The sequence below is a fragment of the Amblyomma mixtum genome, chromosome 1 (genome assembly GCF_055824585.1).
Source record: "Amblyomma mixtum isolate Tamu chromosome 1, ASM5582458v1, whole genome shotgun sequence".
NCBI classification, from domain to species: Eukaryota; Metazoa; Arthropoda; class Arachnida; order Ixodida; family Ixodidae; genus Amblyomma; species Amblyomma mixtum.
The window spans coordinates 105,615,491-105,627,795 of NC_143012.1; the positions used below are offsets into that span (position 1 = coordinate 105,615,491).

Genomic DNA, 12,305 nt, shown 5'->3' on the forward strand with positions numbered 1-12,305 from the left:
GGGGAAACTATACTTCTTCAATGGTCAAACTTCATGAAGCGCTGGTAATCAGTCGCATAATGTATCAATTGCCTTTAATTTCCCCCTCGGCCTTACAGCTTGAACGTCTCGAAGTTTTCCATAGAAAGGGCCTAAGAAGAGCCATTGGAGTTTCTCAGACAGCTTCGAGCAAGGCAGTAGTACTTCATGAGTCACTGTCGAAGCCTGTTAACCTTGTCACTTCACAGAGGCTACTACTGCATCTTGGCCGCCTAGGAGAGACAGTAGCTGGGCAATCCCTTCTCCAGCGTCTCTTCAAGAAATATGAGTCGAAGGCCTACTTGGCACTTAATACTCTTACCGCCGTATTCCAGAACGCAACTTAAGCTCCGACTTAAGTTCCGACTTAAGTTTCGACTTAAGTGGCAGAAAAGTATAAGTATAAGTATAAGTATAAGAAAGTTTCGAAAACGGCACTTAAGTCCCACTTATGAAAGTAGCACTTTTAGATGTAAGTAGGCACCATGGGAACGAGGCTATGCAAACATTTACGCGAAACTAATAAATTTACGAACAAATAAAGAACAGAAGCGCCAAAAGAACACTGCTAATACATAGTACAAATGTCAAGAAACATTTTAACAACAACAAAAAGTTTTGTTGGCTAACTTTGGAGAACTATTATTATTTGTCTGGCGACAAACGCAGACGTCACTATAGTAACGCGCGTAGCATTGCTGCTCCTGTCGACGTCGGAGTCTTCCCGCTCGCGCGCTTGCCTCGATAGCATCATCGCCAGCATCGCCAGCTCTTTTTTCATTGTATTTTTTGCTCTCGCACATTTCAATTGTAAATTCACTGTTTGTACTGTATATATTTTTCGTTCGATATTTTTTGTTAGTGTATAGAATTTGTAGCGTGTTCTGTTTTGTGTAGTGTGCTTTATTCTTTTCTGGTGTGTTGCGACGCGCGCGCGATGGAGAGATCGGAGAAGCTGAAGATCAACTTCTCCGCAATGGAGCGAGCTCTTCTCATTGAGCTCGTCGAGAAGAACACTGTTCTAGAGAACAAAAAAACCGACGCCGTGTCCGTCGCGAGGAAGAAGAGGGAGTGGGAGCTAATAGAGCGGCAATACAACTCCCAGCACAACGTCCGCCCGCGAACGTGGCTCCAGCTCAAGAAGTGCTGGGAGAATTTGAAGGCCAAGTGGAAGAAAGGGAGTGCGGACAACACGCGGGAAATTTTTAAGACAGGTGAGTACTGTTTTTTTTTTCATCCTTTATTTTTTTTGCTGAATAATTGACAGTTTCTGTCCCAGATTACAAAAGTATTGCTCCTATTGCTTGCTGCATGCATATCAGTCTCCTTATGCATTTCCAGAGTCGTCACGAATCTAAAGTCTTGTATTAATAACGTTGTGCAACGGCATGGAAGCTTACAACCACTGTGGCGAGCTGTTCCGCGTCTAGGTAATGCTTACAGTTAGGATCACGGTATCATAGCATAAAACTCTAAACAGGTGCATTGAGAAATATCGTGCAGCTCATTCAGTTACAGGTGCTGCCAGTTATGTTGCTGTGCGTTTTCGCCGCCACAGTTTCCATCTAACTTTCGCGCACCCGCAGTTTGGAATGAGTGGCTGTGTTTCACCCGGCGAGTTTACGAAACGTACGCAATTATCGTGCGTCTTTCACAAAAAAATTATGTGTGGGGGTATAAACGTGGGCGTTTTCGTCGCTTCGCAGCGCGTGAATTCCGAAAACTACTTTGGTGCTCATATCGAATGTATACCTAGCGCTTACGAATATTCACCGAGTGATTTTCCCAATGGTCTTAACAGCGCTTTCTGTGATTACACAGGCGGCGGATCAGCTGCCCCGAGCCAGCTCACCGACGAGCTGCAGAGGGTCGGCGCTGTCGCCTCCCACATGGGGGTTCGCTTGGCGAACCCCTTTGACAGCGACCGCGACCGCCACCAAGAGACTGCAGGCTCAGAGCCCCGGCCTGCACCGTCGGTGGCCGCCCTGCTTTCGCAGACGCAAGAGTCTGCAATTCCAGGAGCCAGTGGTATGAATTTTGTGTTTATATTGTACTGCAAGCTCCGAAAATATATTTGAAATTATGTTTCCTAGAATACATATTCTGTGTATGTACTGTTTTTGTGTTTTTATGCTTAGATAATTAGATGAAACTCTCCAGGAAAATCAATTGCAGCCTCCCTGCCTTGCACTCGTGCGTTACCAGTTTTTCTGTTGTGAGCTGCTTCCGTAACTTTACATTTTATTTTTCTCTGTGCATAAGAGCTCTCCTGTTATTACAGTGTGCACATCATCTGTAGCCATGTCCAATTTTTATGCGGCATCTGTGTTGTCTTGGCCTGTCATTAAAATATTGGTCTGTGCGACCAAAGCTGTCAAAGCTACTGCTAAGAGGTGCAAATTGACTGGATGAACACATTTGCCAAGTTGGTCGTCCAAACGGCATGACTGGCAGTGCATGTGACAAATGTATTCCGGAAATGTTTCCCTTCAAAGCAGGCAATGTCCATGTTTTATGCTCCCTGCTATGTCACATAACCTCTGAAGTATTGATTGAGTTACTGCATGACTCAAAATGGCAAAATGTCACCTAAAGGACTTTGAAAGCAACGAATGCTAGTGTGAACAAAAAGTGCAAAATGCATTTCAAGTACCCACTTTATTGTAAACCATTCAAAGGCTAAGATGGCCTACAGTACTAGCAAAGATTGAACAATGTTTCTTGATCCAAATTGACATTTCATTGCATTTGCCCTTGTTGCAAGGTCTAATAGCAAGCACTTCCTCCGCATAAGGTGATGCAGACGACCAGCTGTGGTCCTGGCACTACCCGAGCCCGCAGCACGATGCAGAAATGGAGGAGCAGTCCATTAATTCAGAAGCTGTTCCTGCCACTCCGCCTGCACCAAGCAACTCTTCCGAGCCAGCCACACCGGCAGTCGCAGCAGCTTCGGTGCTTCCTGCTGCCTCTGCAGCAAGGGCAGCAGGTACCAGCCGCACTGCCGCAAGCACACAGAAGCAGTCACTAGCTCACCAGGAGCTAGCGGCTCGCCTCAGTGCTGTGTCCTCAGATAGGACAGAAAGGACAAAGGAGCACCGGCTCCGTATGAGGCTCTTGAGAGCTGACCACCGGGACAAGCTGGCGAAAAGAGCTGAAACACATCAATTGGAGGTCGAAAACTTAAAGTTAAAAAATGAAATTAAGAAGGCCAAAAAGATTCTTTTAGAGTTGAAAATTAAAGCACTAAAGGGTGAACTTTGAGGAGGATGTGGTAGGGGTGTGGTTGGAGGTGGAGCAAGGGGGAGGTTACTGCACCTGTCATTAACTGTCGCCAGGATGCCTGAGGGAAGGGATGAAAGCGTTGCTTGGTTTATGGGGTTTAGCGTCCCAAAGCGACTCAGGCTATGAGAGACGCCGTAGTGAAGGTCTCCGGAAATTTCGACCGCCTGGGGTTCTTTAACGTGCACTGACATCGCACAACACACGGACCTCTAGGATGAAAGGGGGGGGGATGCAAAAAAGGAGCCGGATAAAGTCAACATAATGCTAGACTCTCCAATGTTCTTTGACGTGCACTGACATCGCATAGAACACAGGAGTCTTTGCACTTTGCCTCTATCAAAATGCAGCTGCCAGAGCCGAGAGCCAAATACCATACCCTGAGCCTTCGCAATAGGTGAAAAATTCTTAACCTCTTAAGGCTGGCTTGAATTTCTATCTTGCTCAGCTTCTGTTATGTGCTTTTTGTTACGAAATGTTTCTGATGTTTCGGGCAGTCAAGCTGCCGTGGTGCTTCAGTTATGGCACTCGGCTGCCGACCCGAAAGGTGCAGGTTCGATCCCGGCCGTGTTTTCTGTCCTTCTGTCCTTATTGTTTTTGTCCTTTGCCACGATTGTCCCAGGCAGTGCAGTAACTGTACTGATGAATGTGCTTGGCAAGAATGTTCGATGCTTCATTGCACTTGGTAGCGTACCATTGATGCGCTTTCAGTTGTACAGCAAATCTCCATTTCACCTATGAATACAGTGCCGCAGTCTCTGCTCGGAATGTTATAAGTTATTCCTGAAAACTTTTTCACCTTGTTCCAAGTTTTTATGAAACCACATGTGCCAAGTTCACGTTGTATTTGGAAAATGCATGCGATAGTGCTTCGGTGACACTGCAAACAATGAAATAGCAGTGTGAATTTTACAGTTGCACTGCTCTGCATTGGGCAAAGAATTTAATTTTTTATCTTTTTCACCACATGAACAGTTCAACCATTTTTAGACGGTTCTCAACATGTGATGCTCAGTCTGTCTTGGAGCTTTGTTTTATCAGAGCAAATGTGGTGTGGCTTGGGTCACCAAAGACAAAAGCACCAATTTCTTGGGCGTGCACAGTGGGTGCGATCTTTCCATACATAGGAAGAAACTGCACTGCTGAATGACTTACGTTGTCATTCAGGAAGGGAAGGCTGTTTTTGCGCTCAATCTTGACTGTAAACTGCATGCAGGGTCCCACCATGTGTGGGACATCTAAGAATCCTGCTACATCCTTTCTCTTATCGATGCAGAAGCAGTCTTCCACCTAACTAAGGGAGGCTTTCGGCGCTGGTATAAAGTTGTCCAGTACAGTCTGTTCAACTGCTTCCACGATGATGTTCACAGTTGTCACCCAATATGGAAGCAGCCATTGCTGTGCCATGCTTCTGCATGTGTACTTTGGTCTTGGTAGAGAAATATGTGTTCTCAAGACACCACGGGAGTAATTCGCACAGTTCTGGGACATTGAAAGGTGTTCAGCTAGCATGCTTTCTGTCCCAAAAAGGACGAACTGGCAAAAAGTGGTGATTTGGCTAGTTTGTTTATTATGAATACGGAGAGCAGTGCGAAAAATAGTCAGTGCATATGTTGTCACTCTTTTCTGTCATGCGTGTGCTTTGCGCTGTTTTCCCTCCTGCAAAATAGGGCTTCTTTGCAGGCTCGTACCACCAGATCCATGGGGTGGCTTGTGCATAGTGACGTCACATTAAGCGACACCATGGCATCTTTGTCGATGAGGTCTGCTTAATTGCTGTTGTTGGTTGTCTTGCTTCCAGTTAGTGGGCTCAGCATTTTGTGTTATACCCGGAGAGATGTTAGAGTGGAGACTGTGAAGTCAACGATGGGGTGTAATGGAACACCAGGCTTGTGTTTCTGTGGGAGACTGTCGATATTGGGAGCCGAGCCATTCGTGCATAGCAGCCGATAGTACAGCTGCTTCTTCTCAGCTGGGACCAAATGAAATAACCTTGGGAGTAGTTTTCGAAACTTGCTCTGGAGGCTGCTGGTAGGATCCTTGAGATGATCGTGCATATTCCCATCGCTCAGGAGCTCTGGCATCTTATCATATTCGCTCCAGTTCACCACATCAGTGTCAACAAGAAGCATGACAATGATATTGTTGCTGTGCACAATTCTATGAGTTGTTTTTCCATGGCCGTGAATCATGTTCCTCAATTTCGTGAGCACACAAGCAGCTTGTGTGTGGGCCTCATTACAAACTTGTGACAGCAGTTTGCCAATGGCCCTTACTGCAGTGCAAGCCACTTTCTTGGGATCGGCAATGAATCAGTGTTGGAGTTCATTCCAAGGCCTAAACAGCAAGTTCTATTTTGGTTGGCTGTTAGAAAAACAGATTCAGAATGATGTCCTTTTCACACTTTTGTACCTTTGGCCACAACGAATGCAATTTTCTGTGATGCGAAGCTTTGAACAGGCATTTTCTCATATCCGTGACGTATGAAGCTTTATGTCCGAAAAGTTACTTGAAATGACGGGCTTGAGCTAGCGGCTTGCAAAAATCGCTTCTGTGTCTAACACTCTAATTTTTTGGCACCACTTATGGATATGCACAGCGAGTAGGTTTTTCTAAGCTTGCCTGACAATCCGGTGGCCCCATGGTGTTGGCACAGGTGTTTTTAAATGCCGAAATCTGGGCTTCAAATGTCCATTCTTGCAGATTCACTTTGAAATTTGAAGGAAGCTATGCACAGTGAGTAATATAATTTGCCATATATTCGTCATGACTTATGTGTGCTTTGCCCAACAATTTACATATTCAAGAGCTCGACAAAACTTTGTGGCCAGGTATCGCAATCGAAGTGAAGGAATGCAGTCACTGATCAAAATCCTTTGTAGCTGTGCAGTTGGGTGTAGGTGGATGCTAATCAGTGATTCCTGTCTTATTTGAAATCTATATGTCCGTAGAGGATTGCTGTAAGTAAATTGAATGAAATTAGTATGTATTAGTGCCATAAAGAATGATGGTACATACGTAGTAATATGCCGGCGAAACTGTCAAAATCTGAAGGTTTTAACCGGATGCTCGATGGACCATTTACAAATGTACAACACTTCAAAAAATAAAAAATGGTATTTTTGTATGTCAAGAAAAAGTGTGTTTACAACGTTGAATGACAAGCGCTCTGTGTGCGTGCAAGCCTATAATAATAATATTAATAATATTTTTATTTATTCATTCCAATACAAATGCGGGCCTGCCAAAGCCTTAGAAGGCTTGAGTGGCAGCGCCCGGCTGCAGACGGCACACAACTCATGCACCAAACACACAAAGTGCCAAAAAACAGAAAGAAAAAGTGGGGGATAAGAAAAGTAAAATAAATCCAAAGAGCGGAGTAAAAAATGCAACAAACGGAAAAATAAAGAACACGTAAAATCATAGAATCATAACAGAATGCTGGAGCTAACAACGAAGTTTCTGAAGAAAAGCTTTCACTAGTTTTTTGGAGTTAGCAGAAAACATTTCTTTAGGTAACCGGCACAGTTTGCAGACAGAGCTCAAGTCATTGACATATAAGTTAAACAAAATAGGTGCAAGTATAGATCCTTGAGGAACGCAATCTGCAGCAGGCCACTTCTAAATTTACCTAATGCAACGAGCTGTGAACAATTGGAAAGATAGTGAACAAGAAGTGACAGAAAAGGACCCCTAAACCCATAATTGTGGAGTTTGTCAGACAACACAACATGTTTAACCGTGTCGAACGCCTTGGACACATCCAAAAATAAAGCACAGGCAAATTCATTTTCTTCAATGCAGCTGTTTAGTAGATCACATAGTTCATCAAGTGCGTTCAGCGTACCACGACCCTTAATAAACCCGAACTGATTGCCAGCAAACACGTCATGAGCTTCGAGAAAACTTACCATCACCGTCGAAATGTGTTTTTCTAAAACAAGTGCAATGCATGGTAGGATCAAAATACCACGATAATTTTCAACTTTATTTTTTACTCCATTCTTATAGATAGGGATAACCACCGCCCTCTTCAAGCCCTCAGGTACTATTTGGGTGGCGATTATGCCATTGATAATCGTAGGCTTTTGGCTTGGCAGCAGTACGTGTAGCCCAAAAAAGTTCTCTGTTGCTTTTTGAAAGGTTCTCGGCGAAGAACAACTTGGAGTGTTCATTGCTTTGATCCAAGGATCGAAGTTTTGACCGAGCAAGCAACCACTTATCTCGAATGCTGACGGCTGAAAATCTTACTAGAACGGGAGCAGGACCGTTCTTACGAGGGGCAAGCCTATGCACAGCCACCACCTGATCCTGTGAGAAGGAATCAATTTCAAGCTCAACACTCAAATCCTTCAGGACTTCCATCAGGTTCTCATCCGGGTTTGTGGGAAGGCGATGTATCTCTAGGTTGGACAACCTGCTGTATTGTTCAGATTCATTTAAATCGGACTGTAGTTTCATGATAGTAGAGGCCTGAGAGGTGACACATGTTTCTAGGGAATGCACCTGAGTGGTCAGCTCAGCAATGGTCTCATCTCGAGCCAGAGAACGAGCCAGAAGCGAGTCATAATTTTTAGAAACACTATCAAGGGATGACTGCACTTCACTTACCACAGATATCAGAAATTCGACTTCAGGTCTTAATGAAAGAAGTTCATCCAATTTTAGGTCTAACATGGAAATAGAGTCTACACGTTCTATAAAGAAGAGAAAAGGCTTTGAAGGGGTAACTTGAGACGCCACACATTATATATGACTGAACAACAAACAAAACAGCGCACTACACATACACCAAAATAACGCTACAGAAAACACCGCCGTCCTACCACACTAATGGTCCTCACACATAAACCACAAAGTCACACTCATGCAGGCTTGCTACCAAAAGCGGGTGGTTTGCATGCTATCTCAGACGTGCAGTACGGACAAACACCCGGGTGATACCTTGTTTCAAGAGACACCACTGTTCCTTGAGAGTAGTGTTGAGGAGGATCAGCTGAAGGCAGTCGGTGCGGCCACGTCGCCTTAGCTGGCTGTCAGCGTTGAAGCATCCTCGTATCGGTGACAAGGTCTGGGAGGTTAACACCAGCTGCCAGCTGAGTCGTCGTACTGGAGGCGTTGACACAGGGCTGGTGTTCCTTAGACGCAGTCAGTGTTGTGATCCACGGAACTGGGGCATCAGCCGGTGGGGACCGCTCCTGGTCAGTACGACTCACGATCGAACACCTCTTGCTGCAGCTTAAGGCTATGCGCCAACGTCCACACCTGCACTGCACTCTCTTTTCTTCACTCTTCTCTTTCTCTCAAGCGCCACGTGCCAATTAACGTGCCTTTCCTTATGTCCAGCGTTTTACTCATCCCTCTTTTCTTTTTTGCTTGTGACAATGTAACAGTGCGTACAAAAAGGAGAAAAATATGATACAGCATGATACAGAAAACAATACAGTACACTCACAGTACAACACTACTAAAATTATCAAAGCAAGAATACACAGGTACACGAGAAATATTGCCGCCGCGGTGGCTCAGTGGTTATGGCGCTCGGCTGCTGACCCCAAGACACGGGTTCGATCCCGGCCACGGCGGTCGAATTTCGATGAAGGCGAAATTCCAGAGGCCCGTGTACATCCTTCACACATCACCTCTGCAAGCTCCATGTCCAGCATAGTTATGCCCCTCAATGAAAATACTGGGCAATGATCCTGTCTCTGGTTCTAAAACCACTTGCCGAATATACTAATGCCACTGCGGGTGGCTGCTGGGCTCCTCCAGAGACAGGAACAGGCGGAGTATAATCACGAGGGGCATCGTGCTGTGGAGAGGGTGGGATGGGGTCCTTGAGCAGCCGGCCCAAGTTGTGCAGCGCCGCACACGCTGTGATAACAATAGGCACCGTGGCCGTCTTTATCTGCAGGGTCATGTCGAGGCATGGAAACCTTCGCTTCCATACTCCGAAGGCTCGCTCGATGGTGCAGCGTGTTCTTGCCTGTGACTTGTTGTACCTGTAGAAAATAAAAGTTTTTGTTTATTGTAGTGCTGCCTTGTCCTTTGTTAAAGCTACAGCTTGAGCTTACTTGTACTGTGGACTCCCTGGTGGCGCGTCATCCTTCAAAGGAGTCATGAGGTATGGCCTGCATGCATACCCCATGTCACCAAGCAGGACACCGGGGATGTCACCCTGTTCGTACTGCACCCTGGCCCGGCTGTTGTCAAAAATGCGGCTGTCATGAGCCGAACCGGGCCAGCTGGCAACCAGGTCCAGAAACTCGAGCTTGGGACCTGTGATTGCCTGCAAAATAAAAAAATGTGGTGCTGAAAGTGTTGAGTAAACCACTTGAAAATAACATCAACACTGCCTGTTTGAAGTAATTTTTATTTCTGGACTGCATAAAAATGTTTCAGCAACAATGCACATTTGTCACATACTGTTACATTATATTTGTGTCTGTCATATTGCTGAAGGCATGTGGTACATATTGAAAACAACTCGCTTATGTTATAGGTTACCTCTGTATTGAAAACAATGAACACAAATGTCTGTGATATTGCTGAAGGCATGTGGTACATATTCAAAACAAGTCGCTACTGTTATAGGTTACCTCTGTATTGAAAACAATGAACACATATGCTTATTTGTGATGGAATAGGACCAGGTAATTGTTTTCAAAGCTTACTATGCTGAAAAACAAGAATTATGTTCGCATGTTCTAGGGCCTGTGCTTTACTGTAAATCGGAAAAACAACGCAGATTTGAACATTTCTCATGCAATTGTTCATTAGTAGCAACATACATTCTTTTTTATGCTATTAGTGTTGTGGTTATCAGCAGGAGCAACCTAACTATGAGGAAATGACGAATTTACCATATCAGCACGAACATAACGCGTGGGAGCGAGAAAATTAAAACAAAATTATGGTTGTAACGTAGCCTCGATCGAACTGCTCAGGTCAAGCGTATAGCCGAGGGTACGAGCGCCGCGTACATACTTTGCGCCAATGAAAAGTTGGCTTCTCCTGGGTTCTCGCAAGCATGGTGGCGAAGGGTGGTTGATATGCCGTGATGAGTTCGGGTAAAAAATTGCACTATTTTAATACCTTGGAATCGAAAATAGCGCGAAGGGCATTCCGAAGCATTAAATGGTGCCTCCAGCGGAATACTGAAGATTCTTTGTTTTCATTTCGCCGAGTATGAAATTTTTCGTCGCACTTACCTGCACATTGATGGAGAAGTATCCTTTCCTGTTGCGGAAGACTTCTGCATCATTTCCTCCCGGGCTCTTTATCGGGATGTGGGTGCAGTCGATGCAGCCGGTCACGCCAGGGAACTTCGCCACCCCATAGAAGTCTTCCATAACTGCCGGGGCTTCGGCGGCGCTCGGGAACTTCACCAGCTCCGCGAACAATGTCTGTGATATCATGCACGATATGCGCGCGATGATGCGAGACACTGTCGGTTGCGACACGTTCACAAGATCGCCGGTGACGATCTGGAAGGTCCCCGCGCCGTAGAATCGCAAGGCGACGAGGAGCTGAAGCAGCGGCGGCACCGGGAGGCCGCGTTCGTCGGTGTTGGCGCGCAACGGAAGCCTCCCAAGCAGCTCCAGTACCGCTTGTTTTGAAAAGCGATACCTGCTCAAGAACTCGGCGTCGTTGTAAATCTCCATAGGGTTTTGCCGATCCCTGAGCACTGACCGCGGCGCGCGCGCGTACCTGTACGCTCTGTCCTCGGCGATTTCGTCCGCGCGAGCACAGAAGCTGACGAAGTCGGAAAAACTGCGATAGGACTCGGCCATTTTGAAATACTGAAAAGAGCCACTTAAGTTAGCCGGGAACCTAACTTAAGTTCTGGGGTCGATAAGTGCGTCTTTCACTCTGACTTAAGTGCAAGTGCAGTTCATGAAACGCGTTAAGGGCCGGAGAGCCACTTAAGTCGTAACTTAAGTTTAAGTTTCGTTCTTGAATACGGCGGTTAGTTCTTTAGGTCTTAATGTTCCGAGGCAAAGGAAACGGTTCAAAACACCATGGTCTTTTGCAACCCTCGACTGTAAGGTCACAATTCCCCATGTGAGCGCAAAGCGCAGCTCTCCTTTGGCAGCAACGCGTTCACTCGTACTTGAACATTTGGAAAAAGAGTATGTCCGCCATCTTCAAATTTTCACGGATGGTTCTGTGCACGAGGTCAACCAAGCTAGCGCAGCGGCTTTTTACATTCCTTCGTTGGCCTGAAGTGGTCTGCACGCATTTCTGCTGTCGTATCCTCCACAACGGCCGAAACTGTTGCTATTGAGGCGTCTTTATGGAAATTAGGGTCTTGTCCGGCTCAACCTGTTGTCATCCTAACTGATTCAAAATCTACCCTTCCGAGGTTAGAGCGCGGGTTCCCTACTGACACCTTGTCTATAAGCTTTCTACGCTTGGTGGAGAATCTGCACAACACAGGCTTTACTCTATATTTACTCTAAATAGTGACAGCAGGGACTGTCTACGGTATTCTGTGATTTAATGTGTGCGTAGATGGTGCCTTCTCAAGTGGTCTATGCTATTCTGTGAGTGAATGTGTGCATGGATGATGACTGCGGGAGTGGCCTATGTTCTATTATAAGCGTCTTTGTGCATAGCGGGGTACATCTGACCGGTTTTAGGACATTATTAACATATAAGTGACGCAACGGTTGAGCAATTGCCGGCAGAAGAAGCAAGGCTAATTCCACCTGTAGCATCAAACAACTGAACTCCTAGTTCCTTCAGCCATGGATTGTATCTGAAATTGTTTGGCTGTCACAAAGAGCATGGCTTTATGTGAGAGCATGGTGCCTGTCCTGTATTATCTGTGCTCTGTCATCTTTTGTATCAAAAACCATTTTGCTTTTGTAGCATGCGTCACCTATTAAAAACCAAAGTGGTATTGCATTTTGCACTTTGTGCAGACATACTAGTACTGCCACCATTTTTTTCACTTGTATCTTGAATAGCGGTACTATGCATGCACACACACAGGAATAAATTAC

The 12,305-nt window shown here is 45.6% G+C and overlaps 1 protein-coding gene across 1 annotated transcript; it reads left to right on the forward strand.

Moving 5' to 3' along the window:
* Window positions 1–369: 369 nt before the first annotated feature.
* On the forward strand, window positions 370–5,018 carry LOC149367430 (uncharacterized). The gene is made up of 4 exons (XM_089574150.1): window positions 370–1,232; window positions 1,840–2,046; window positions 2,813–3,159; window positions 4,968–5,018. Exons 1-4 carry the CDS (start codon window positions 956–958, stop codon window positions 5,016–5,018), a joined length of 882 nt encoding a protein of 293 aa, XP_089430276.1. The 5' UTR covers window positions 370–955.
* Window positions 5,019–12,305: the final 7,287 nt, after the last annotated feature.